This window comes from Sander lucioperca, chromosome 2, assembly GCF_008315115.2.
Source record: "Sander lucioperca isolate FBNREF2018 chromosome 2, SLUC_FBN_1.2, whole genome shotgun sequence".
Classification (NCBI taxonomy): Eukaryota; Metazoa; Chordata; class Actinopteri; order Perciformes; family Percidae; genus Sander; species Sander lucioperca.
The window spans coordinates 4,147,486-4,173,407 of record NC_050174.1 but is presented as its reverse complement, the minus strand read 5'-3'; the positions used below and the strand labels follow the sequence as shown (position 1 = coordinate 4,173,407).

Genomic DNA, 25,922 nt, shown 5'->3' with positions numbered 1-25,922 from the left:
CAGTTGGTCAAGGCCACACCCCCACCCTCCACCTTGCCCCCCCTCTCTCTCCTCCTCAATAGCATTTAAAGCTACAGACACAGAAATGGCACATCCTAAGGAAAGCTCATTGTGGGACTGGCTCTAGTGGCTGTAATTCTGCACCAAGGCTGAATTTCGGGAAAGAGACTTCAGATACTCAGATTAGGGGACCACTAAGGCCTATATAAAAGCATCCAAAAAGCAGCATATCATAGGACCTTTTAAAGTATGTTTCTGGCATTTTGACTTAATTTGATAATGGCATTAGAGATGTGACAGGAAATGAAGGGAGAGAGAAGGTGAATGACATGCAACAAAAGTCCCAAGCTAAACTCAAACTGCAGAGGTTCCAATTACATGGTCAGTATCTAATATGTGATCAAATAAGAGCCAATAAGATTTTGAGCTTGTGAAATGATGGTTGTATATCAGTTGTGGTGGGAAAAAAACTGCATGAGAAATTCAAGTTTGTAAATGTAGAAAAGATTGGTTGTCGGACAAAAATGTAAGAAACTCAAAGTTCGCACACTGTGCATGACACTTAAGTTGCACACAAACACCCTGCTTTTGACTGTTAAAGCAAGAGCCAAAATTCTTATTTTGAACATAAGTGTCTCAACACACATATACTGTATACTGCATCAATTTATACTAACAAGAAATATATTATTTATTTACTACCACTATTTACATTTTAGGTTTCCCTTGTGTATTCCATTGCATTGTTGGAGTATTGGTGGGAATTTGTAACTTCAGTGTTTTATTTACACATTCTCAACATCTTAACTACAATCTCTTATACATTCACAAACTGTTTTCACAGCTTACAAAGGATGAATTATTTCTGAACATCATTTCACAAGCTCAAAATCTCATTGATCCTTATTTAAGCCCCTAGGCCCCATGACATGTTTAGAGTTGATAATGAAACTAGGCTTTTTGCCTAAGAAATGAATTCATTTTTTACGTGTTTTTTCCCCGATTGCACTGTATAGTAGAGCTTGTGTGTTTTATTTGTTTTTGTAGTACTAAACAGAGATTAGGTGTAAATGGTAGCATTTAATTTTCTTTTAATAGGAAGATTAGCAAATAATGTTAACAAGCATTGCCTGCTGTTAACTTGACTTGATTTAAAAGTTAAGTGCGTTTTCTCAGTTAAAAAGTCTCTACACAACCTAAATTTCACATAAATCTTACAGCAAAAGTTTGACATTTTGGGAAATATGCTTATTCACTTTCTGGAGAGTTAGATGAGAAGATGGTAGTCTTACATTACATACACTTTACTGACCTCTTTTGCATCACTTGTCTGCCGAAGCCCTTTGTAAACTTGGTTTTTAAAGGTGCTATATAAATCATGTGCTATACAGTGTAAAGTTATTGTTATGATATACAGAAATGTGATAGGTATACAGTTTTTTCATCTAATTCCCCTACCAGAAAGTGAATAAGCGTATTTCCCATACTTTAAACTGTTTCTTTAAATGCTCTACTATTAAATGGTTGAATAAGCTCTGTGGTAGTGAGAGAACTAACTGTGAAACAATGGGAATTTAAAACTGCACAATGATTTGAAACAAAGGAAGTAAGATGAAAACTAATGATATATTTTCTGATTTTGCTTTTATAAATCCTTGAATATAAACTCTGACTGTAAGAGGGAATATAGATGTCTTAGGAGAATGGAGATTCAAATATTTTTATGCATTAATAGTCAGATAGTTCAGTTGTTGCATGTTAAATATGAAATTAAAATCAGAGGACAGTCTGTAGTTGATTTTTCTTTCCTCAATATATGTAAAGTGTAATTTGCATAAAGAGGACAAATGCAGTGTTTACTTTGAGTGTGGGTTATTAATAAACAAGAGGAAGAGAAGTGGACAGAGTACGCTTCCCTGAGGTATCCCAGTATCACAGAGATCTGTTTAGATAAAGAAACAAGGAAATAAAAAAAAAAATTGGATATTTTTGTAATTTTAAATTAACATTTGTCAATATATATATAAAAGTAAATAATTGAATTCTGACCTGAATAAATAATCTTGAAAAATATTTCAGTTGTATCTAAAACTCAGTTTACTCCAACATTTAGTTTATTTGGGTGAAAGCAAAGAAGAAACATCTTCCATGAGAACTTTTAAAACCATAGTTCAAATATACCAGAAAACAAAAACAAAATGCAGGTTTACTCTTTAAGCTTCTGTCCTTAAACTGAGGCAGCAAAAATAATTCTGGGTTTAAACTGCACTATGCAAAATGTTCAGTCTCAAAGTAAAAAAATATACACAATTGATTAGTTGTTTCAAAGTCCTTACTTGAATACATTTTTAAAAAATCAATTAAGAAATGAAGATTTTCAAAAAGGATATATCCTGTGTAACATTTTGGGTGAAATTCAGTATGTCAAATGAGTTATAGGAACAATCATTCTTTGAAAATCAGTTGCATTTTTTAGTATCTTGCAGACTTAATAAACTGTTTGGTTGATTAGACTGTGCAGTCATTTTTCTTCCAGATAAATCTTCAGTTTAACTGGATCAAATGTAAGCACAATCTTAGAGCAAGTATGACCATATTTGCTTGTTGCTTATATTATAATATGTCACTTCATTTAAAATTGTACTTATTTTAGTATTGGACAGATTGGAATTCTGACATGATGATGGTGCTAGATGATATTATTTAGAAATATTAACTTTATTATCTAGGGACTTTGAATATATGTAGCAAATGTCACAACAATACATTCAGTACAAGATGTCAAAATATTTAACTCAAAACCAAAAATGTCAACCTCATGTCAAGTTATGCAGATTCATCCTATGGAGAACATAAACGTCTGTATTAAATGTCATGACAATCCATCACATGGACATGAGACATTCAACTTGATATCACAAGAACTGCCCTCCACTGGACACCAAAAGGACAGCGTAAGAAGTAAAACTCTACATTGAAGGTGGTGCAGGTGTGGTATCTACATATCCACTATCGATGAGTTCTGTGCACACATGAGGTTTTATTGGATTCTGAAGGGGACAGTCTGTGTAGTGGTTTCCCTTCTCTCCACAGGAAGTGTCAAGTGATGCATTTTGTTTCTGCAGGAAGACCACATTGTCACTTTTCACCTTTTTCACCCTGCTGTAGTCCTTTGGCATGTGTTCCTGTTCCTGAACATCCATGTAGCCAGAGCTCTTAAATGGGACCTTTTCTTTATTGAAGATGAGAACATTTGCACCGTTGACCTCTTTCACTGTGCTGTAGTCCACATGTTTCACATCCACCCCCTGTATGTTTTCCACATGTCTCTGAATATCCACATAACTGCTGTTTGTAAAGGGTTTGATGGTGTTATCTAGTTCATTATTTATTTCCTCAGACTTCTCCCAGTCATTTTGGCTGTGGGTTGACTCCTTACAATGGATTTCCAAGTCTAAGTGGAAGGCAGCAGGAATAATCAAGCTTTTCTTCCTTTTTTGAGAATTGGTGGGAAGCCCATCATCATTTTCAGTCACAATTAGGTACTCTTCAATCTGGTCCTTCCAGGCCACCATAGGAGGAAAGCTCTGGTTGACGATCAGTGCATTGTCAATGTCTTCTGATCCCCCACTCTGGAAGTTATTTAGAATTTAGACATTATGACCTCACCATTGTTATCAAGTCTGAAGTAACATTTTGGATAAGTCTGAAATGCAATGCAGATTCAGTGTTACCTTCAGAAGTTGAGCATCAACTCCTCTTATCTTTGGACCAGGAACAGGGGGCAGAACACACAGCTTCACACTGGAGAACAAAAGAAAGTGACTCAAATTATCCTCATCATCTTGACTTGTATAAAGAAGAATTGGTAACACTTTACTTAAAGTTTTCTTAAAGAGTGAGATGACACTGTCATGAACACATGACACTGTCATGACACATGAACCCTAACCCTAACTTGTCATGACAAAACCGAACGACACTTACTAAAAGAAGCGTTATGTCATAAACGTTTGACTTGTTTATAATGTTTTATGACACGTTCATGACAGTGTCATGTCACTCTTATATAGATACCGTCAAGTTAAGTGTAACTGAAGAATTATACATCTTTTTTGCAGGAGATACATACGATTTCCTCTTCACGACCAAGATACACACTGCTGTTATAAATGGAATTGCAGAGAGGATAGAAACCAATATCCAAAATGGTCCCTCATTCGGAAGATCTACATAAAAAAATGATTGATTATTAGTACTTTAACAGTTGCTACTGTTCTCAGAATTTTGTAAAAATATCTTGCCATAAAAAAAAGGTGTTCTGGAAAGAATTTCTGAGACTTACAGTTAGGGATTTTCACCCAGGTGTTGTTGCTCCACTCGCTCCAGGAGCCATGGTCTAGTTTGCAGCGCACCTGCACTGTGTAAACCACCCCAGGGCTGACGTCGTATAGGCTGAAATGAGTTTGTGTACCTGACATGTACTCCTAGAGGTAACAAAACATTAACCAAACGTTCACCTTGTACCCAGGCTAAGATCACATTTGGGTCAAACAGTAATTACAAATACATTTCTTTTACTTTGAATAACAGTACACTAAATTACTGATTTGTCAAATTCTTACTGCAAAAAAAAAAAGTATACCCAGAAAATGTTTGTATAGCACATACTGTATACTGTTAGTCTGTAGTATGGAATCGGGTCAAAGCAGTTGAAACTCCTGTTGACAATCCTGAAGGCAGCACTTTTATTGCCCTGTACTGGTTGACTACATAACAGTTTTAGTGTTTACCTGACCTTAGTAGATGGTAGTTTAATTTATTCCTGTTTGGATGGCTGCAATTCATACCAAAGCGAGATTTCTCTCCCAGCTGCAGCTGGGCAAAAAGGCGGGGATTCATTACCCTATCTTAGCCTCTAATCACTTTCTACTAAAAAGCTTTTACAGTCTGTTTTAAAATCTTGCTGATTACATTCACAGAAAAATAAGGTCTGTCCCCAAACTTATAAACTCATTAGGGACCAGATGACAGCCTCAGACCTTTTAGCTGGCCTGTTTAAAGGTCAGAAGTGCCTTTGCTATGCTTATTATGAGACTAATAAGCAGATCACAGATTGTACCTTTCATAGGCACTTCTGTAACAATGTTACACAATGTGAAGCAGTCATCCATTGAGAACAACCTTTGTTTTTGAAACTGAAAAGGGTGAAAAAAAATAGCTGTGATCTTTGACCCCAATGTGGAGATACTGTTAATGTGCAAATTATTTTGTAGGAATTCAGTTTGTAACATGTCAAACTCACCTTCCACTTGTTGCTGTTTTCTTGTTGGACTCTTAGTTCATATTTAATGGTAACCCAGCCAGACTTGGTGTCTGTGTTAGAGGGAGGCTCCCATCTGGCATGGAGATATGGACTGTACTCACTCTTCTCCACCAGCAGCGTTACATTTTCAGGAGCATCAGGCTCCACTGTCGAGACAGAACAACACCTTGAGGTGCTTTGTGCTAAATGCTAACGTCAGCATGCTAATATGCCCACAATGACAATGTTAACATGCTGGTGTTTGGCAGGTATAATGTTTATCATGTTAAACATCTTAGTTTAGCATATTAGCATGCTAACATTCGCTAAACAGCACTAAAAACAAAGTATTGCTGAAGCTGATGAGAATGTCATTAGTTTTGCAGGTATCTGGACAAATTAAAATTTTGACTTGATGATGGCAACAGCTGAAAGGTCAGCTGATCACCACATTGATTAAAATTTCTTCCTGAGGGGGACATTATATGTACCAAATTAATAGCAATCCATCCCATATTTGTTGAGATCTTACAGTGGATAAGTGAAAATTGGCCTTTTGGTGGCACCAGAGGAGAGGTCAGGGGGTCACCAAAGTCATATTGATTCATATCTGGGGATCATGCATGGCTGACCAAATTTCATGTCAATCCATTCAATAGTTGTTGAGATATATCAGTCTGGACAAAGTGCTGGACCGACCAACAGACCAACATTGCCATGGGGGCTTGTGAAGTAGGTCCTAAAGTGTCTTTACAGGGTTACATAAATCTAAGTAAAGTACGTTGAGATCCCTGGGACAAAATCTAAGGCAGTAGAGTTACTATTTTCTTACCTGGGACAGGACTCACATGTATTGTCAGTAAAGTGCATGAAGATCACATGCACAACTGCCTGCATAACCAAACAAAATCAGTGAAATTTGATCCGAGACTGTAAACAAGTTTTACACTGGGCAAAAACCAGTTCCGCCTCATTTTGTTCAGGCTTTTATTAGTGCCTCGCGACAGTCACTCAGTACTTTTCTATTCCTTACTGAGCTGAAAAAGGCTGGACAACCAATACAACTGTGCCAAGCATTAGCTGAATCAATACAGATAATTGTATTCTAGATATTTGTGCAATAAACCTCAAAAGTAGTTTAGAGGATATTTCAAATATACAAATGTTCGCTTTAAAGAAATTCTTCTTTAGTCACTGTCTCTGTTATTCTTTATTTTAGTTTTCTTACTTGCCTTCATTGTCTTTAATGAAATACAGATGGAATTGTGTGTGTATCTTTAGTTTTACTTTTATTTTAGATTTTCTTTCCGAATCAGAACTCAGTATGTCGGCAGAGTAACAAAACTTACCGATTTCCATCACGTCTATCTTAAAGGGGTCGGAAGTGGCATTCCCGAGAGCATTGGAGGCCATCACTGTCAGGTAGTAGTCGACCCAGATGGAGGTGCGGTTCTTGTCAAAAAAACAGGAGTTCCTCCCTGCAGACCGGTAGTCCGGACACTCGTATGTTCCCTCCAATCTGTATGTAGAAAAAAACAAGACCTTTACTGACAAGTGAACACTACTCAGGGCATTTTGCTTACACAGATGTATGATACAATCAGCATTGTAAAAATGTGCTGTGGCCCGTAAATATATGTTGACATTCACTAAACAAGTACAGGCCTTGACCATGGACTGTATAGGACTTGACTAATACTCAGAAAAGAGTCAGGTATGTGATGTCCACATAGTTTCCACACTGACCACTGCAACATGATCCCAAATGTCATAATCAGATTTTCGTTTAGCATTTTTCCTTCAGGCCAGGGCGAGTGAGGGTCACACAAAAATTTGCACTCAGTTGACTGAGCACAAGTGTGTGACCAAGAGAGCCAGTAGTTTTCCACTTGCCTGTCTACGAAACCACACAACTGACAACACAGCATCAGAAGCTTTACCTTCACTTGCTCTCAGTGTGGGTGATAAACTTATCTGAGACTTAATGGGACATCTGGGGCCTAGTGGTTAAGACACGGACAACACACTGTCATTGAAACCCTGGTTTGATTCTTTGTTGTGTGCCAATCACCTCTTTCCTGTATCTCTACGGTGACCTTTTGAATAAAAGGGAAATGCAAAAAAAAAAAAGAAAATTAAATTTAAAACAAAACATCATTGTCCAACGTCATTGGTCTGACCTTTCTCTCTCGTAATACAGGTGGTGTGTGGTGGGCAGCCCTCCATCGGAGCCTGGTTCCCACCAGCAGGTAAACGTCTCCTTCTCAGGGGACCTGCAGCCAAGCAGGACTGGTTTCCCTGGCGGAGACATGCCTGGCAACACATGTGACAAACAAACATCAGCTCCTAATTCTCAATGTAGAACTTATATAATAAAAAATGGAAGTTTGGCATGATTTGAAGGTCAAGTTAAAGGACTGGTTCACCCAAATTCCATGCAAAATCTTCACACTTACTTTACTTTTAGTGTGATCTAGCCATGCTAGATAGATAGTTTTGGTTTATTTGCCCAGGTTTTGAAATATGCATCTAAGATTTCTTTGTCCGCACCAGTTCATGAAGGTTAATTTTGAAAATAAAATAATTTTCTTTGAGCAGTGATGTAAATATAATTTTTCAATGATGTTAGCACTGAAGAAATCTCAGAGGCAGATCTCTAGACAAATAAAACCCAAACTATCTGCATGTCTAGGTCTATATACCACTTGAGGTAAGTGTTTTCTTTTTTATTTTTAGCGAATTTAACCTTTAAATAACATTTTATAAGTCATAGATAATGTCATTTAAGCCTTTCAACTTACTGTTGGACTCTACAGCTGCAGACAGCAGCAAAAGCAGTGTCACCCTAATACCTCTCCTCATCCTGGGACAAATTGTCACGCCGTGTGCACTGAAAAAAGGACGTGACATCATCAGCTTGTGGTAAATCAGGTAATCCATGGTTTGGCTGTGTGTCTTGTTTTGACCTAAAACAAGGAAAATGGAGGGAAAACAATAAGGACAACCAATAAGTGTTTGTACATGTTGTAGCCGACACATACGGCAGTTTACATGCTGATGAAACATTATATACTATATAAAAAAAAGTGCTAATTAACATGAAAGGTATAATTTGACTGACAGCCAACACCTTTTCATCCGAGAAGGGATGTGCAACATTACCCAAAAAGGGTTATAAATTAACAAAGACAGATTGAAGGTGAGGCTGGTTTTAAAAAGAAACTGGGTGGGTGGTATTGTGTTAAATCTGTCAAATCAAACCTTAAATCTTCAGTTCAGGAATATACATACATTTCATAAATGTTCATTGCCAGGTATAAAAACTTCATCACATTTAGTTTTTTTTTTTTTTACTTATCTCACTCACTAGTGTTGCTCTCTGAAATCCCTCAAAATGGACTTTAGACCATTTTTATGTACTTCCTTATCCCAGGGAGCTCATCTTCATTCAAATCCACTGACGCAGATAATGATCAATCACACAGTGCACAGACTTCTGAAACACCATCATACATGTGACAACACACTCCAAACTATAAACTATAAAGCTCAAAGTCAGATTTTTGGACTTGTTTGAAATGAGTTGACTGAATGGTTCAGACTCCCTGCTATTTGAGCAAAGTTGAATTGCTCTATGCAATTAGTCACCTGCAGAGGTGTGAGAAAGCTTCCTCCAGCCTGTAATTTATTGGATGCCACCAAGGGGGTTACACCTTTTCACTGATTTTGTTCTTGTTTTTCTACAGTAACCTCAGTAACAACAAGCTCAGTTTCATGCTGCGACAGTTGCTCAGGCAAGTTTTACCGAGTCACTCAGCTTTACACTCAGACTAAGCTGTGTCTGTGTAATACTATTTCAAAAGTACTATAATATTATTTAACATTTTATTTGCATTCTTTGACGAATTTTTTTTATTCTCATCGACAATTATACTTAACAGTCATTCTTAAAATGAACTAAATCACATTTCAAAATGGTTGAAGCTAAATAGATTTACAAGAAGAATACAAGAAAAATTATCTTTCATTTGAAGTGAGTAAATACAATACAATCTCTTAGGAAACAAGCTGAATTGCAAACCATGATTTGTACCAAAGACACATGCTGAAATTCTGAATCATTATCTTACTATTATTTTGTGTTGTAGGCTACAATTAATGTTACTGCAATATAGTTTGAGCGAGTACACAACATACCACAGATATTATGAAATCTTATAACAACATCGTCATTAAATCAATCAGCAGAAAAGCAACTGATGCCTGTAATAATCTCCTTTGATGCTGAATCGTTTCCTTTTAACGTGTTTCTATTAGGTTTTTTGTTATGGTGGACAAAATAATAAAATATTACACTACAATCCAATTTTCCATTAATATGGCCTCTGAGAAATTTGTTACATTACGGCTAAACACCCCTTTTAATAGAAACCTATATTATACGCTGAATTACTAAAGTGTAGTAAGCCTGTTTAATTCGTATTATTATACGTGTTTGCATTTTATTGCATAACTGTGTTCATGTTGTCTACTCCCTGTACCCCTATAGCCTACCTGCCAACACACACACATACAATAAAACTCAAACAAAAACGTCAATATAAATTACTAAACATAACTATTTTGAAACGCATTTATACCAACCAAGTGCAAGGACTGTTAAAAAAATATATTACAGCTCTAAAGTTTACTCACCTATTCAGGACGGGTGTCGACCTTCGCTACATTTAACTGATGTTGACACAACAACAGGAGAGAAAGTAGCCTTCTTCAGCCATGATAGTACCAGACTATCCATACACCTGACAACCTGCTTGTCTGACACCTCAGGTATGATAGGATGTAAGGAAGAGAGGTGTCCTATGCCTGAGTCATGATGAAGGGGAGGGGTTTGTTGTCGTCACGATTTGCCCACCTGAGTGCAGCCAGATATCGCACCCGGAGCAAGATGTCTCTCTACTGCCTGATTGATTGAAAACACTGTAAACAAATGTGCTTACATACGTATGCAGATTCTTCTACGGAGCCCCGGTATCAGCTGCCTAAATCCATGCGCACAGTTTGCAAATCTGTATGGCGGCAATTCTGCCAGCCGTCTCGAGTAGCTATTATTTAGCAACGGTTAGCTCCGCTAGATTAGCTATAAAAAATAAATAAAAATAATTTATTAGTCAGAGACAGCTGCCTGTAAAACGTCGTTATTTTCAAGTAACGTTAACGGAAAATGAAAACTAGTACCTACCAGTTCAATAGGAGTGACAACGCTAGGTGGCATAAACTAGAAATAAAATTGGCATAAATTAATCCAGTTATTTAGTTGAGGTGACTGGTGTTCATCGTGTTTAGCTAATTACTGAAAGGAGGTCAAATTTATCTTGAACCCTAAATCCTCAACATGTGCGTGTAGGTTCTGTTGGGGAGCATTTTAGCCAACCTGCAAATTATAATACAATTATTTCGTATTTCCAAAACAATGTAAACGTTTACCTACGGTGCATTATCTTGACGCATACACAATCTTTGGCACAGGTAGCTCGCACCGTTCTCTTAATTCACTTCTTTCCTAGGATGGCAAAGGCATAGGGAAGTCATGACCCTCCCTATACTGTCTATGACTCTCCCTCTGATGGCTAGCACTCACGGATGGTTTGGTAGGGTTAGGGTTAGAATGTCAGGGTAAGCCAATCAGAGGTAGAGTAAGGCAGAATAGGGCGGGACATGCCTTCACCATCCTGGGGAAAAAATATTCGCTCACCGGCAGCAGTGGGGAGACTAGCTACGTTGGGGGAAAACCCAAGACAGTGCAGAAGTAGGTGTGTCTGTAACTTTTAACATTTCTTCCAGGAAGTCGAATTTTTGTCTTGAAGTTAAGTGTTGTCTGGTGTAACCGGGTGTAACACCAGTGTCTCCAGCCTGTTAGAAACGCGTTGATAAGCTTTTCTTGCTGGCCGTCATGTCGGACTCTTTGGACCGGTCCACCAAGATCAACTTGTTGAAAGAGCCGGTTGTGAAGAAGCTCTGTGAGGTGTTGGAAAAGTCCAGCAACAGAGGATGGCGAAAACTTGGAGAGATAGTCGGCAATGACAGACGTATTAAAGTCAGGTAGGCTGAAATTGAGAATTCAGACTGTAAACTGTATAAAATCACAATGATGTTGCTAAAATAGTGTGTCGGACATCCAGCCCTGTATTTTATGTTATCACATTTGAAATGCTTTCTTGTGATTTATAGATAGTATCCTAGATAATAGCACTAAGACCATACTCTATTTGAATACACTGTACATTTTAGAGTTAAAGTGCCCAATAATGCTCAACCTAGATAATGTTACGGTTACACACTCTTTGCATCCTTGAAAATGAAATCACTAAATTAAATACAGGATTATGATATAACCCAATATATACAAAGAACATTGTAATGATAATGATAATAATACTTTATACTATGTGTGTGCACCTCCTACTGTGTACGGTATAAACACATTATTTAGAGGGTCTTAAAAAGACTAATTAATTAGTGATACAATTAATGTAATATATGTTCAAGTAAGTTAGTCTTCAATGCCCTGTCCTGACGTAAAATGAGATGCTGTGCTTCCAGGATTATGCAGTTCAGTAACACAAGCAACAGACTGTATGCATTTATAGTTTATTATCACATAATATCATATAATTGACAAGTTGGGAGAGAGAAAGTTTACACACAAGAACAAAATTAAACAAAAAAGATGTGTACAGATGTAAACAATCCTTTTTAATCAGAAAAATATTGGGTTACACTTTACTTGAAGGTATCTGCATAAGAGTGACATGACACTGTCATAAACGTGTCATAAACATTATAAACAAGTCATAAACGTTTATGACATAACGCTTGTTTTAAATATATGTCAATCAATTTAGGATCAAAACAATTCCCAGACATTTAGATCATAATTGTATCTTCAGTCGTGATTACAATATTTTAAACGAAATAGCACTGAAATCACAAATAAATCCATAAAGTCATCACCATGTAGCTTTGACATTATCATACTATCACCTATACTATATAATTGCTGCCCAGCTCTTGCCTGTATATAATAATCATATGTTTATGTTTGATTATCTTTTGTGTAGTTGTCTGTCTAGATTTGTATCCTCCTGTAAATTTATGTAAATATGTTGAGAGCTACTGACAACCTGAGTCGAATTCCGTGAATGTTTCGACATAATTGGCCAATAAAGTTGATTCTGATATCTGTTAATGGCGTGCTGTCAACCTCCTGCATCGTTGTCCAGCTCAAACGACATGGAGATGTGCTCTCTGAAGGTGTTGGAGCTGGAGGGAAGCCCGAGCCGCATGTTGCTGAGGCTGATGGGAGAACGAGGCTGTACCACAGGTCAACTGGTTGACTACCTCCAAACTCTCGGCAACTCAGAGGCCCTGCAGTGCCTCAGACCATCAGGTACAGTAAAAAATAAACGCCTCCAAGCTTGTTGTTATGTTGTCAAGTATCCAAAGCAGGTAGATCATTGTTCTCTGTGCTGTATGTTTTGGTTTAAAAGGTAATGTATGACTCACTTTATGGTGTTGATATTTACAGTACGTTGCCAGCCAGATTACAGTCAGTGTAACACTAAACAAGCTTATCATTCAAGCAGGGTTCAATCAGTTTGGGTTTTTAAAAAAGAAAACGTGTTTATGTTTACTCAAGAACTGTAGTATTGTAGGGTGGTAAGTACAGTGACACTGCATTTACACTTTTTAACCCACTTGGGTAATTTTGATATGAATTATTAAATGTCATCTTTGCTACAGATATGTAACCTGTCTGTAATCAGTGTGACAGATTGTAAATTCAAATTGAAAATCTGCTCAATGTACAGCCCTTCAGATCCTCATTCAGCCCCAGTCGGTGGCTCTCATATCTGGCCACAATCTTCGCCTGAGCTGCCACGCTGTGGGCAAATCTCCAGTACAGTACCAGTGGTTCAAGACCAAGGAAGAGGTGAGCTTTTATCACAGTACATCAGTATCCCTGAAAAGTATTGTCTGGCACAGGACTTGAAGGAAATTTACAGGTAAAATAAACTGCAGTTAAAGTGCCATCTTAACAGGTCTGGGCTTGAAATCTTCTTCACCACTACTTCTCCATTTGCCTGACTCAGATGCCCAAACACAAAACAATGACTACTCATGACTCCATGTTGCAGCTATAATAGTGCAGCTTAATTAACTTCATGGTCCATTTTTCTGTTGTACTTAATTGACTACTAAAAGCTAAAAGCTAAAATATTAGAAAAGATCAATAGAGTCTTTTAGCTTTCCAGGATGTTTACCTGTATTTAACGGCCATGTAAAATGCATAAACTTTTAGCTGCAAAACTATTCTGATTCTCATCCATCCTCCGTTCCTGCAGGTGTCTAAACAGGCTCTTAACTTAGCCAAAACATCACAATACTCGCATTACAAATGTGCTACATTTTATATATTGGGTCACTGAAATTGAACTGGACATTATCAAAATTACTCACTGTTCCCCTTTTCTACCGACATCTGAAACCAGATTACTTCAGAGCTGGCTATCCAAAATTTCAGAAGGGAAAGTTACATTTATAGTATTTACGTACATCCACACATGCTTGGACAAAATAACTTTTTTAAGAGTTATTCGAGTCAGCAAAGGAGAGTGAATATGAAGTGGGGGGTAAGGAGGAGAGATTTCAGTTTGCAGATGCGGACCGCTGTTTCTCTTCTGGGCTGTAATAATGTTACACTTCACATTTTCCACAACCCCAGGTGCCAAACAGCTTCTCTCCAGACCTGGTGATAAGTCCAGTCCATCTGAAGGATGCTGGCTTTTACATCTGCAGGGTCAACTGTGGAGATACTTTTGAATTCAGCCAGTGGGCTCAGGTAGACGTCCTGAATGTCACCATGTCTTGCGGTAAGATATTGTAGGTGGTGTATTCTAACTCCTGCTTTGTGTACTGTGTTTATAAATGCATTGTTGATGTTTTTTCTCTTTTCATTTGAGTACTTTTGTTGTTTTACATATTTTGGAAGGGTCTGCATTGGTTGAAGGACAGGACAAATGACTCCTGTGGGAATTTAACCCCTAATTTTAGTACTATTCCAAATGAGAATGTAGTAGATAATATACTAATGACATTTCCTCTCCGTCCACCACCAGGGCAGAGTTATCATTCCTTAGAGGGTCGGCTGAAGTTGGTGATCCAGCCCCAGTCCCAGCGGCTAAATGTTGGGGAAACCCTGCAGCTGGAGTGTGGAGCCGTGGGACGGCCGATCCCTCGATACCAGTGGCACAGAAATGGAGTTCCGGTCCCCAACGCCACAAAGAGGAAGCTCACGGTGAGGAGAGGTTGTTATAGAAGATATATGACTCTATATTACTCTTTCAAAAATTCAACTTTGTTTGGAGGCTATTTTCTCTGTTTATAGTTGTCAGACGGTACAAGGCGCGGACATCTTACTTTTTTAGGGAACAAGGCTTAATAAAAAGGTGTCTGTGTATTTCAGATTCCTCACTTGATGCAGGATCAGCACGGCCGGTATCGTTGTGAGATCAGCAGCAGCACCGAGAGAATGTGGACCAATGAAGTAGACGTTGTTATCGGTATGTCACACTTCAATACATTCTTCAACACTAGAATTACAGTCCAGTAAAACCAGCTTTATTGTCATACTGTCTGAGTGAATATTTGCTCTGCTCTTGACTGAAAGCACCGAGGATATCTGTCCAGATTTCAGTGGCAACGGAGTGCTCTGAAGGTAGAGTTGAAAGCACTGGTGCATGTTAAATGACAGTAGGGTAGCAACTAGCAGGCTTTAGCTGCATGCAAATGTTAATGAAAACTCCTGTAACTGCATGTGGGTCATGGTTCGGATTATTACACACATTAACAATAACCAGCACAAGGTTCACAGGGTTTGATCTCTAGGTTTCATGTGCATGAATTTTGTTTTAACTAATGCCATTGCTTTCAATGAATTGTATGTTAAAGAATGGCAGTATTCTATATTTGTCTTATTGTAAACAAATCCCATGAAAAGACCAAAACCAACAAGGAATTTATCCTACTAATGTGATCCTGTAGTATTGGCTGTGTTTTTAAAGCCAGATATAGCTCATTCCTCTGTGTCATAGTGCTCCATTGTTGTCTGAAACACTGTCATTATTTTTTTGGGCATTTTCACCCTTTATGTTGATAGGACAGCAGAAGACATGAAAGGGGAGAGAGAGGGGGGAATGACATGCAGCAAAGGGCCCGCTGCATCGAAGAGTAAACCTCTATATATGGGCACCTGCTCTACCAACTGAGCTATCTGGGCGCCCAACACTGACATTATTAACCATAAAAAGTCAGGCTGTAGTTTGTAAATGCTCACTAGAACACTTAATATGTATTAATCCACTGCTGAAAATAGTCCCCAACAAATGCAGTTATTGCTTCTATTTGAGTAACGTTTGCTAAAAACTACAGTGCCCAGCTGTTTTAGGAAATTACTGAGCCTTTAAAAAAAAAAAAAAAAGTTTAAATTAATTATAAATTAGTGACCTGAAAATTACTGTCTTCAGTAGGCACCAGTGGACTTATGTACAGAAGTGAGAGACAGACTAATGCACTGTGAGTTTTGTTGTATTCATGGGATTCTTTGACAATAAGAAAACCACAGAATAACACCAGCCCTAATCTTTAAATTTAATATTACTAGTTCAGTGCCCGTTCAAAACATGCATGTTCGGAACGGGATGTTTGCTTGGCCTGTCGTATTGCTGCTTGCAGCTTTCTCGAGAACCGCTCATCCAAATACAAACTCGACACTGTGCTTCCTTGGGTCATGAACAATACACATTCCCTGACATAGTTACGTCACATACCCATGTCGTGGCTACTCACGGTCAGAAACACCGGTGAAATACAATCTGGTTCACAGTAAAAAAAACATCAAGAGCAGACTTTACAATTAGGCAAGGTAGGCAACTACTTTGGGGCCCAAGGTTAAAGGGACCCAAACCGCTATATTGATTTATGATTATGTTTAAATATGAAAAAATATTGATTATGTTTTATTTAACTCATTGGCCCAATCCAAAAGTCCGGACTCACAGACTCACGGACTTTGGTGCGTGTTCTCGCGAAATTTTTAAGGGCTTAGGGTTGTCCCAATGTCGAATTTCAAAGGGCGTGAGGGTTTGAGTACACACCTACCGAGCCCTTTCCGTGAGTCTGCATCGATGTAGACTTCACCAAAGGGATGATTGACTAATCATTTTTCCCCGAATCAAAAGAATATTTTTATAACACCAACCTAAAGATGCTAATCTTATATGATGGTAATGTATTTGTATTTTTCATTCCTAGATGATGTTTACGCCATTGGAGGAGGTAAGAGTAATCATATTCATTAAGTGTTTATACATATACACATATATTTATACTTATTCAAACACATTTTCCTCACACAGAACTTTCTCTATGATGCTTTTGTTCTGAAATGCAATTTTAGGTTCCAGTGAATTGTTCCTAAATAGTATTCCAGAACAACTTTATGGTAAGTGTCTTTCAACACATTTCTTCATGCAAGTGTTAGTGAATTGTTAAAATCTGATCACCACATTCTCTGCTGTATTTTAGTGATACATATAGCTGATGCACAGTTCTTCTACAGCAGGGGTCGGCAACCTTTTTAATATGAAGTTCCATTGTAAAATGTTCTTGTTAATCAGTGTGCTGTATCAGCACTAAGCCTGCCATCATATACTGAGCCCGCTCAGGCAGTGTTATTTTTACTATATTCTATAAAGGAAGCAAAGATGACTAGCCAATCAGAGGCAGAGTATGACAGGTTTATGCGACATGCGGATGGGGAAAAACTCAATCAAACTACCGTAAATAACAGGCTGTGCTCCTGCCAATGTGGCTGTGAAAGAGGCCATTTGACATGCAAATTGGAACATTACCAAAAAACTGTATTGCACACTTATTGCTAGTGTGCCATTGGTTATGCTACCGCGTGCCAAGGTGGCACATGCGCCTAAGTTGCTGACCCCTGCTCTATAGTATAAGATAGTATCTTTACTATTTATTCTCTTTACTTATATTTATTTATTGTTTTTTTTTATCTGTGGCTTGTGCTTTTCCCCTATCCCTTGCTACTGCAACAGTGGGAATTTCCCCATTGTGGGATTGATAAAGGATTTTGAATCTTGAAAAAAAAAGAAAAAAAAGATCAACTGTGTTGTTCATGATGTCTGAATCTTATCTGACATCAGTTCCTCTCTCCACATAAACACCCAAATAAAGATGTGAAACTTGTAACATATGATAGCAGCTACACAGGTAGCTAGAATAACACTTTACAGCCAGCAACAACAACAAAGTCCAAAAACACTACAGAATTATACCTCTAAAAATATCACCAGAGTTTAATCAACAACTTTCTGACACACTGTCACCAGAAAAGAAAAATAACAAGCAGACACGTATCATGACATCAAACAGCTATTAATATAATTGTTTTAGGTAATATGTCCCACTTACTCCCTGCCTCTATTTCTTTGTAATTGTGATTTGTATTATCACAACCTGAATCACTGGTGTAACGTTCAGTCCTTTACAGATTTGTATAGTTCTTAAAGGGGAATTTGGTTCTTGCTGCAACATATAAAGTACAGCATGTATGTCATAAAAAGTAGGATATAGAGTAAAAGCAAGACAAATAAATACACACAACAAAAAAAAATTATTAAATTGATAAGAATCCGCATTGAGCCACATTGAGATGGATCCATGTGGCAGGAAGAAAAATCCAAACTAACTGCACCAGCAGGGTTCACAGGTAAATCCTCAACAACACTGACTGACTGTGTAGTGTACATTTAATTCAATATCCCTGACAGCTGAAAAAAAAACAGACATCCATGAGCTTCAACAGATGTTCTGCTGGCCAATTGTCTTACGCTGCGTTTCTGTTGACGTGTCACTTGATATTTGTTTATCGCAGATAAGCCAGTAAACGAAAAGAAAAAAAACAATGCCATCATTACATAGTTTGTCCTTAGATCTTGCTTAGTACGTATCTTATAATAACCCAATTTTAAAGATTGTTATCAGAAATAGTTGCTTATTATTTTTATGTAAAAAATATATACATTTGCCAATTTATTTATTGAACTTTTAAACTCAAATGTTTCGCTGCCTGAAACGTCCGTTGTGTGGCAGTACATTCTATCATATTGGAGTGCTGTCCTAGCAGCTTTATTTATGATTATTCACTTTTAGGATCAAGCACCCAGCCTTCAAAGCTTTCAAAGTATCTACGTGAGTTGAGTGCGTCCAGTCCTATTATTTATAAAATCAAATATTGACATCAGTAGTGGCCACAAAAATAATGTTTTAGTCAGGCTGTAGTTTCTGTCAGTTCTTTAGCAGGCTTTATTAGGCAGGTAGTGAAAAGTTGGCAACCTGAAAATCTAACGGGTAACTGAGTGCCTTTTCTTTTCTTTTTTTTCTGCAATTTGTATCGTTCTTGTTTCAGACGTATGTATTCTGGAGAAAACTTCAAAATGTACAGTTCTCGGGGATCATTGTATTAAAGCCATAATATTGTTAAGAACATTTGTCAGTTACATTTATGCACTTTGCAGCAGACTGGACTTGACCACTATTGCAGTAAACACTGCTATCTTGACAGTTATTTGAAATGTATGGTTCACTTATCAGTTCTAAAATATGGTTTATTGATGCATATGAGTTTTCCCTCCCATAGTTTTACAGAGTGATTTTCTCCCTCTCCCTGTGTTCTCCTCCCAGCGACTGACAAAGTGGCCCTGCTGATCGGCAATCTGTCTTACCAGAACCACCCGCAGCTCAAAGCTCCCATGGTGGATGTGTACGACCTCACCAACCTCCTGCGACAGCTAAACTTCCAGGTGGTTTCACTGCTGGACCTCACAGAGCAAGAGATGAGAAACGCTGTCGACGAGTTCCTGTTGCTGCTTCACAAAGGAGTCTATGGTATGTTGGGAAATACAGTATACACCTGTGGATGGTTATAAATAGTAGATCCAGAAATACTCACTTCCCAAAACATCATTGTTTGTTGTTTGAGGTGATTAAAATACACACTTCCCTCTTTAGGTCTGCTGTACTACGCTGGTCACGGATATGAGAACTACGGAAACAGTTTCATGGTGCCGGTAGACGCACCAAACCCGTACCGGTCAGCCAACTGTTTATGTGTGCAGAGCATCCTAAAACTGATGCAGGAGAAGGAGACGGGCCTCAATGTTTTTCTGCTGGACATGTGCAGGAAGCGGTAAGTCAGTGGCTCATTCCTTCAAGTTTATTACATTTAATTGGTATTTGAACTGTTACTTGTATAAATCAGTTCTACACTGCACCCAAAATAAGACTACATATTAATCTTACTACCACAAGGGTCAAAACTGAATAACAACACCTTAATATGTGACATTTTACTTCAATATAAGAATGCATTAGAGTTGGTACAGCATGAATAATTTGGCATGGGATACTTCTGTAATATGTACTGTATTTCTCAAAGTAATTTCCCTACGCTCTTAAAACCTGATTAATCGATGAATCGTTTGGTAAAACATGTCACAAACTAGTAAAAGATGAGCCAAAAGTGCTTGTTTTGTCCAACTAAGGGTCCAGAAATACTATTAACCCAAAAATATTCTATTTATTATCACAGACACAAACCAGCAACTATTGATATATTTGATATGGTAGAACAGGTTAACTGTTGTCCATTTTTCTTTAACAACTATCGTAAGAAAACTTTTTTGCACTCCTCTTTTGTCGGGCAGGTGCGTAGGATGTGATCAGAAATAGCAGATCAAAAAGTTGAGAGAAAAGTCCCGCGCACTGACCATTACGCAAGCAATAATTTATTTAGAAAAATACAACGTTTCGGTCTCAGACCTTCATCAGGTAAATTATTTATTTTTCTAAATAAATTATTGCTTGCGTAATAGTCAGTGTGCGGGACTTTTCTCTCATCTTTAACAACTATCCAATTAATTTTATGTCCCTCTTCTAAAACGATTAATCGACTAATCATTTGAGCTCTAGTTTTGATACCTAGATGAAGATTTTTAAAGATTTCTTTTGCATTTTTGCCTTTATTGGATAGATGAAAGTACACAGATAACTAGGAATAAAGAAATGGGGGGAGAGAGACGGGTATGACAACAAAGGTCCTCAGACGCAATCAAACCGCCTGGTTCTACCAGAACCCCTTTACCTTAGTTTTAAAAGCATGTACATAGTTTTTGTGTGTAATCCATAGACTGTATGAAATAGGTGTAATCCCACGACAAGACCTTAAAGGAATTATTTTCTCTCCGGCATAGAGCTTTTTGGGATTTATCGCCTTGGTTTGCATCTTTAAAAAAATAAACATTTTCCAGGAATATTCATGATGACAGCGCTCCAAACATTGTCCTAAGGGTTACGGCCAACATTGTCTTTGGATACGCTACGTAAGTTGAATCCATCAATTATCGTTCCAAATTAAATATATACACTTTTTGTTTTCAAAAAATATATAAAATACGTTTTCTTCGTTTAGGTGCCAGGATGCCGAGGCCTTCGAGCTGAGTTCCAGCGGCTTCACCAACGGCGTGTTTGTGAAGTTTTTAAAGAAGCGGCTGCTAGACGATGAGAAGATCACCGTGGTGCTGGACAGAGTCGCTGAGGGTGAGATAGAAACATAATCTGTGATAACATCCATATGTAGCCCTGAAAGAAATACTGATATAAATAATTAAAAAAATGATTTGTGCAAAAGTAACATTACTGCTTACTGTAGTCTTGAGTTCTTAAAATAAATTTGTGATTGAGAAGGTTACCATGACAAATTAATTGATAATTTTTCAGTGTTTGGTTATGAAATGTGATTGTTTTACAGTAGTTGAATGTGTTTCAGTTTATTTTTAGAAGGCTAATACAGTTCATTAAATGTAGCTTGCTCTGCATTATTGATGTCAAAATTGTATCAGCTTGTGGGCTAATTTCCTTTTTAAATGCAGGGTAAGTGAAGGAAAATGACTTGAGGTGTCTGTGAGATGCACTTGCTATCAAACAACGTTTAGGATGCGGACAGGATATGTCTTTAACATTATCTCATTGGATTTATTATTTTTTGTGTCCAGACATGGGTCAGTTTGACGCTACGAAGGGGAAGCAGGCTCTAGAGATCCGCAGTAGCCTGTCGGAGAGGAGAGCTCTGAGCGATCCTATCCAGCCCGGCGACAGCGCTGATCTTGCTCACGCTCGCAGCCTCCAGTGGTCAAAGACTCACGGTGAGTTTATAACACAAACTTAAATTTTAAGTATTTGTTTTGCACTTGTTATCACTGTGCTGGAAAGCCCCCATTTGCTCACTGCTGCTCAGTACTGCACGCTCAGTCGACTGTTGACTGTTGCTACTGCTTATACTGTACACACCTGCACACATGGGGGCTTCTCGAGACAACCACACTGTTGTTGGAAACAAGGTTGGAAAAGTGAGAAACACCTGATGATAACATTATCACTTCTTTCATCAGCTAATACATATTTGCTTATGGAGCACAGAAGCCAGCGAGAAAAAAATGACATTTCTTCTGGTAGTTTTGTGGTGATTATTCCAACCTGGTAGACCACCACACTACCAGTAGATTGGTCCCTGTAACAGTGGTTCCCAATCGTTTTGGCTTGTGACCCCATTTAATTAAGTAATGTCAACTTGTAACCCTCTTATCACAGGTTATGGCCTCAGTTATGAACAGTTCCAACCAAAGCTCATTTTTCCTTCTAAGATTATTTAATTTGAGGGATTTTTAGAGACATCGTGTTGGTGAAAGTATCAAGCATTTCACAAGAAAATGTTGAGAGAAGTCAGAAATAACAGACATATTTTTGTGTTATTTTCTTTTGTATTCCTTTAATCATCTTGTGACGCCTAAGCATGGGCCGGTATACGATTCTAACAGTATGATAACCTTTAGTAAAAATATCACGGTTTCACTGTATTGCGGTATTGCAATTACAGCTTTAAAATGTATTATTTGTTTAAATGTCTGGGTAAAAAAACATTTTTTTTTTTCCATTGAACATAATGTATTTTATTTTTAAACACACTGCACACTGGCAGGGAGAGGGATTATTAAACTTCAGTTTCTCTCCTTGACCACTCATAAAAAAACAGCTCATACCTTAGTAACGATATGACAGAAAATGTTAGTGGTTTTGAAACCTTGACTTTTTGAAACCTTGACTTTTTTAAACCGCAGTATACCTTGAAACCGGAAACCGGCCCATGCCTATTGATGCCTCAGATTTATCTTGGGGGCCCCTTAGGGGGATCCCGACCCTCAGGTTGGGAATTGCTGCTTTACAAGATTTAAAGTTTCAGAGACTTTTTTTTTCCTTTTTCTGGTGACTTTTTGTGTCTGAAACAAGAGCACCAAACAATGACACCAAATGAGAACTTGGGAATAGAGCACAGAAACCAGCTGCAGTTTTTGAAATCAATCACATGTAAATAACTTGAAATGTTTTTTGTATTTTTTGTATGTTATTCCAGAGCTTCCTGAGAGTATGTGCCTCAACTTTGACTGCGGGGCTCAGATCAAGTTGGGCTTCGCTGCAGAGTTCTCCAACGTGCTCGTCATTTACACTCACATCATTAAGAAGCCCGAGGACATGTCCCTCTGCCAGGCTCACGTCACCGACTTCTCACAGGTCAGCATGTTGTCATGAACACTGGTCATCAAGAAAGGGACAGCAACCATTTCCCTACAGGAACCTTTTAGGGAAATTGGATAATTAAATCAGCATTTGATTAGAATTCACTTTTTTCACTTCATACTTTATGGGGAGCAGCAGACAACCGTATTGTTAACAAAACAAAGCCACAAATTGCATGGACTGTAAATGCACCTACAATTATTTGTGTTTGTGCATATGTGTTTGTGTGTTTGTGCATACTGTACAATGCCACCTGCTTTTGTTCCTCACTGTAGGACCTTGATGTGGATCCTAAAGAGATGAACAGAGAGACTCCAGAGGAGACGGGCATCTACCTTCTGTCCAGCAACCTGCCGCAGCACTGTCTTTACACTAGAGTCAGCTCACTGCAAAAACTCAGGGTAAAAACATTGTGAAACTCTAAGAAATTCTTTTCTAAAATCTCTCACATTTCGCTAAATATTTTCATGGAAAAAAATGTCATTATGACAACAAACTCACTTAAACACAACTTAAATTTGTTAATAACAAGACTAAGAGTCTGCAGTCATGCTTGACCTGCTGTTGGTGGTAAATGAAAATCAGGGGATCACCAAAATCACAAGGATTAATGGAAATCTCTATCAATTGTCATGGCAAACCTCATAGTGGTTATCAAGACATTTTTACTAAAAACCAAAAATATGAATATTAATACTACTATTTCTCCTCTAATGCAACAGGAGGAGCTGGTCTTCACTGTGTGCCTTCAGGGCACCTTCACCGCCATGGATGACGAATCCGTCCACTGGACCAAAAGCATCAACATTGGCAAGCCGCTGATCGCACGACTGGACCTGAACCGGGCCATGCGGCGAAATAGCTGCATGCAGACATGCGGGATGCCTCACAGCCCGTCCCACAGCCCCTGTCACAGCCCCGGGCCAGAACACCACCTCCACCTCCATTACGGGTCGCACCAGGCCCAGGACTACAGCCGCCTGTCACCACAGCACCACTACCTGGACGTCTACGAGCGTGTTCAGGGTGCAGTGGGAGGCTGTGGGGATTCCTTCTATGACCTCAGCAAGTCTCGCTATGAACCTGCGTATGACTCAGCTGCTGGGCTTTCAAGCTCACCAGGCCGGCTCAGCATCCCTATAGAGACCACTGACGACATCAACGAGCTGCAGACGGTGTTCATCAACAGTCTGCAGCTTCAGCAGCCGTGAAAATGTCTAACATTGTATCTAGATTGTATTGTATACTGCTGCTATTTCTGTTACGTGTGGTGACTTAATAAGATTTTTATTTTTTTTTATATTCTTCCACTTAAAAGCATTATTTGCCTCGACAAACTGAATTCACACATACATTATAATCATGTTATTAAAGATACTGGATGCTAATAGTCAAGATCACAGTTCTGATTTTTCTTCAGAGCTGGATATGTACCTCATACAAACATTTGTTTATAAAAATATGAGCCAAATGTGCACATTTGGTCTAAGAAACAATCTGCAGTCAGAGGAAAGTGAGGCTGGAGGAGCTCCCTCTGCTGTACAGTTAGAATACACCATCAGCATAATTTTTGTAATATACAACCAGAGGAGAGAAAGTCATGGTTAAAAATAAAAATAAAAAACTATTAAAAGATTTCATCCACTTTACACAAAGCTTTTCTTCTGTTATTGTATCTTGTAGCTGTCCCCCCTCAGGATGGCAGTAGATGGCCTCTCTATAAGGACTTACTTCTCCTCCACCAGCTGCTCCTCTCAACTCTCTGGACCTGCTTACCGTACCTAATGTCAGCAGCGCCTCTTATATCCTTGTTTGTATCTTCATCTGCTCCTTACTGTGAAAAGAAAAAGAAAAGAGTTCCACTCAGTGAGTTTCCTGCTGGGATTTAAGGCGTTGTTCGCTATCCCCCACAAGTTCATATTGCTGCTTTTAGATTGTCCACTGCACACTTGATTAGCATTGTAATATATGAATGTAAAATAAGAGTACAGCAAAAGTAACTTTAGGTCACTATGAAACCCCGTGGGCCAGTAAGCACAGACATAACATGCTTCTTCCCAGTCCTAATGTATATTCATTTCTACATGTGACAATGTGGGACATAAAGTATTAATCGCTTTACATAAAAAAAAACTGTCTGTGCCAGGATATCCCACACAGTGACAAAAACAGCCAACCCTGCATAATACAGCATGAGCAGAAAAATAGCTTACACCTCTTTTGCTTTTATGCAGTAATTATTCTCATGAGGTAATTTTAGTTGTTAGAGGAACAACTTATAAAGAAACTGGAGGATAGAGAATAAGAAGTTGACAAATAACTGTAAAGACAGAACGGAAATTAGTAATGAAATAATGTGGAAAGAATAGAGAATGGTACAAAAACAGTATGCTAGTCTAGTAAAGAAATTGATTACAAATAACCTTAATCGAAGGAGCGTGTGAGATGTGTGCATATCAATGGTGCATTTGACACTTTTTTAGCCTGTGCATCCAGGACCCAATACATGAGGGTGTTAAACTCAGTGTTATTATAAATATTGCTTATAGGGGTTGTTTCATGTGGTGGAAAGAGGGCTGGAGTATCCTACGAAAGCACAGTTACTCAAGTAGATGTGAGATTACTTTTGATGAAATCTGCCTAAGAAAATTATCTCTTTTAAAATCTACTCTCCTTTATAAACATGGAGTACATTATTTAAAATCTACTTAAACAGAATTTCTGGTTTGAGTATGCTCTTAAAAAAAAAAGCAATCAGCTACAGTAAAAGTAGTAAGTTTCCACTCCTGGCTGATTTACTGAGGGCTGGCAGGTCATGTCCTCTCACATAACACGATCTTGCAGA

General features: G+C 38.2%; 2 protein-coding genes and 1 long non-coding RNA gene across 5 annotated transcripts; 1 reads left to right on the top strand and 2 right to left on the bottom strand.

Annotated features, from left to right (window-relative positions):
* Positions 1-467: 467 nt before the first annotated feature.
* Positions 468-13,913, bottom strand: LOC116054448. The gene is made up of 3 exons (XR_004106072.2): positions 13,903-13,913; positions 8,660-8,663; positions 468-657 (listed from the first exon to the last, which is right to left on the bottom strand). It is a non-coding gene; the product is annotated as an uncharacterized LOC116054448 (long non-coding RNA).
* Positions 1,070-10,290, bottom strand: prlrb (prolactin receptor b). 2 transcript variants are annotated; one of them, XM_031306001.2, is made up of 9 exons: positions 10,001-10,290; positions 8,107-8,195; positions 7,486-7,618; positions 6,655-6,824; positions 5,306-5,472; positions 4,346-4,487; positions 4,133-4,229; positions 3,735-3,804; positions 1,070-3,632 (listed from the first exon to the last, which is right to left on the bottom strand). In XM_031306001.2, exons 2-9 carry the CDS (start codon positions 8,165-8,167, stop codon positions 2,970-2,972), a joined length of 1,503 nt encoding a protein of 500 aa, XP_031161861.1. In that variant the 5' UTR covers positions 8,168-8,195; positions 10,001-10,290; the 3' UTR covers positions 1,070-2,969. The 2 variants fall into 2 exon arrangements, with proteins under 2 accessions (XP_031161861.1, XP_031161859.1); XM_031305999.2 differs by having other exon boundaries at positions 8,107-8,271; positions 10,001-10,288.
* malt1 (MALT paracaspase 1) lies at positions 11,076-25,816 on the top strand. 2 transcript variants are annotated; one of them, XM_031305994.2, is made up of 17 exons: positions 11,076-11,407; positions 12,589-12,755; positions 13,177-13,298; positions 14,091-14,238; positions 14,485-14,663; positions 14,832-14,928; positions 15,036-15,083; positions 16,679-16,702; positions 16,824-16,868; positions 19,130-19,333; positions 19,457-19,634; positions 20,755-20,826; positions 20,916-21,043; positions 21,499-21,648; positions 22,914-23,071; positions 23,353-23,478; positions 23,800-25,816. In XM_031305994.2, the coding sequence occupies exons 1-17, from the start codon at positions 11,259-11,261 to the stop codon at positions 24,286-24,288; spliced, it is 2,484 nt and encodes an 827-aa protein (XP_031161854.1). In that variant the 5' UTR covers positions 11,076-11,258; the 3' UTR covers positions 24,289-25,816. The 2 variants fall into 2 exon arrangements, with proteins under 2 accessions (XP_031161854.1, XP_031161855.1); XM_031305995.2 differs by lacking the exon at positions 15,036-15,083.
* The last annotated feature ends 106 nt before the right edge of the window (positions 25,817-25,922 follow it).

Excerpts from the sequence above, each read along its gene's own strand:
- prlrb (XM_031305999.2), bottom strand. The coding sequence starts at position 8,245 with ATGGATTACCTGATTTACCACAAGCTGATGATGTCACGTCCTTTTTTC. Across the intron at positions 5,473-6,654 it reads GATAGACGTGATGGAAATCG|TGGAGCCTGATGCTCCTGAA; the intron begins GTAAGTTTTGTT and ends CTGTCTCGACAG. Across the intron at positions 3,633-3,734 it reads TTGATGCTCAACTTCTGAAG|AGTGGGGGATCAGAAGACAT; the intron begins GTAACACTGAAT and ends AATAACTTCCAG.
- malt1 (XM_031305994.2), top strand. The coding sequence starts at position 11,259 with ATGTCGGACTCTTTGGACCGGTCCACCAAGATCAACTTGTTGAAAGAG. Across the intron at positions 14,239-14,484 it reads GAATGTCACCATGTCTTGCG|GGCAGAGTTATCATTCCTTA; the intron begins GTAAGATATTGT and ends GTCCACCACCAG. Across the intron at positions 14,664-14,831 it reads CCACAAAGAGGAAGCTCACG|ATTCCTCACTTGATGCAGGA; the intron begins GTGAGGAGAGGT and ends TGTGTATTTCAG.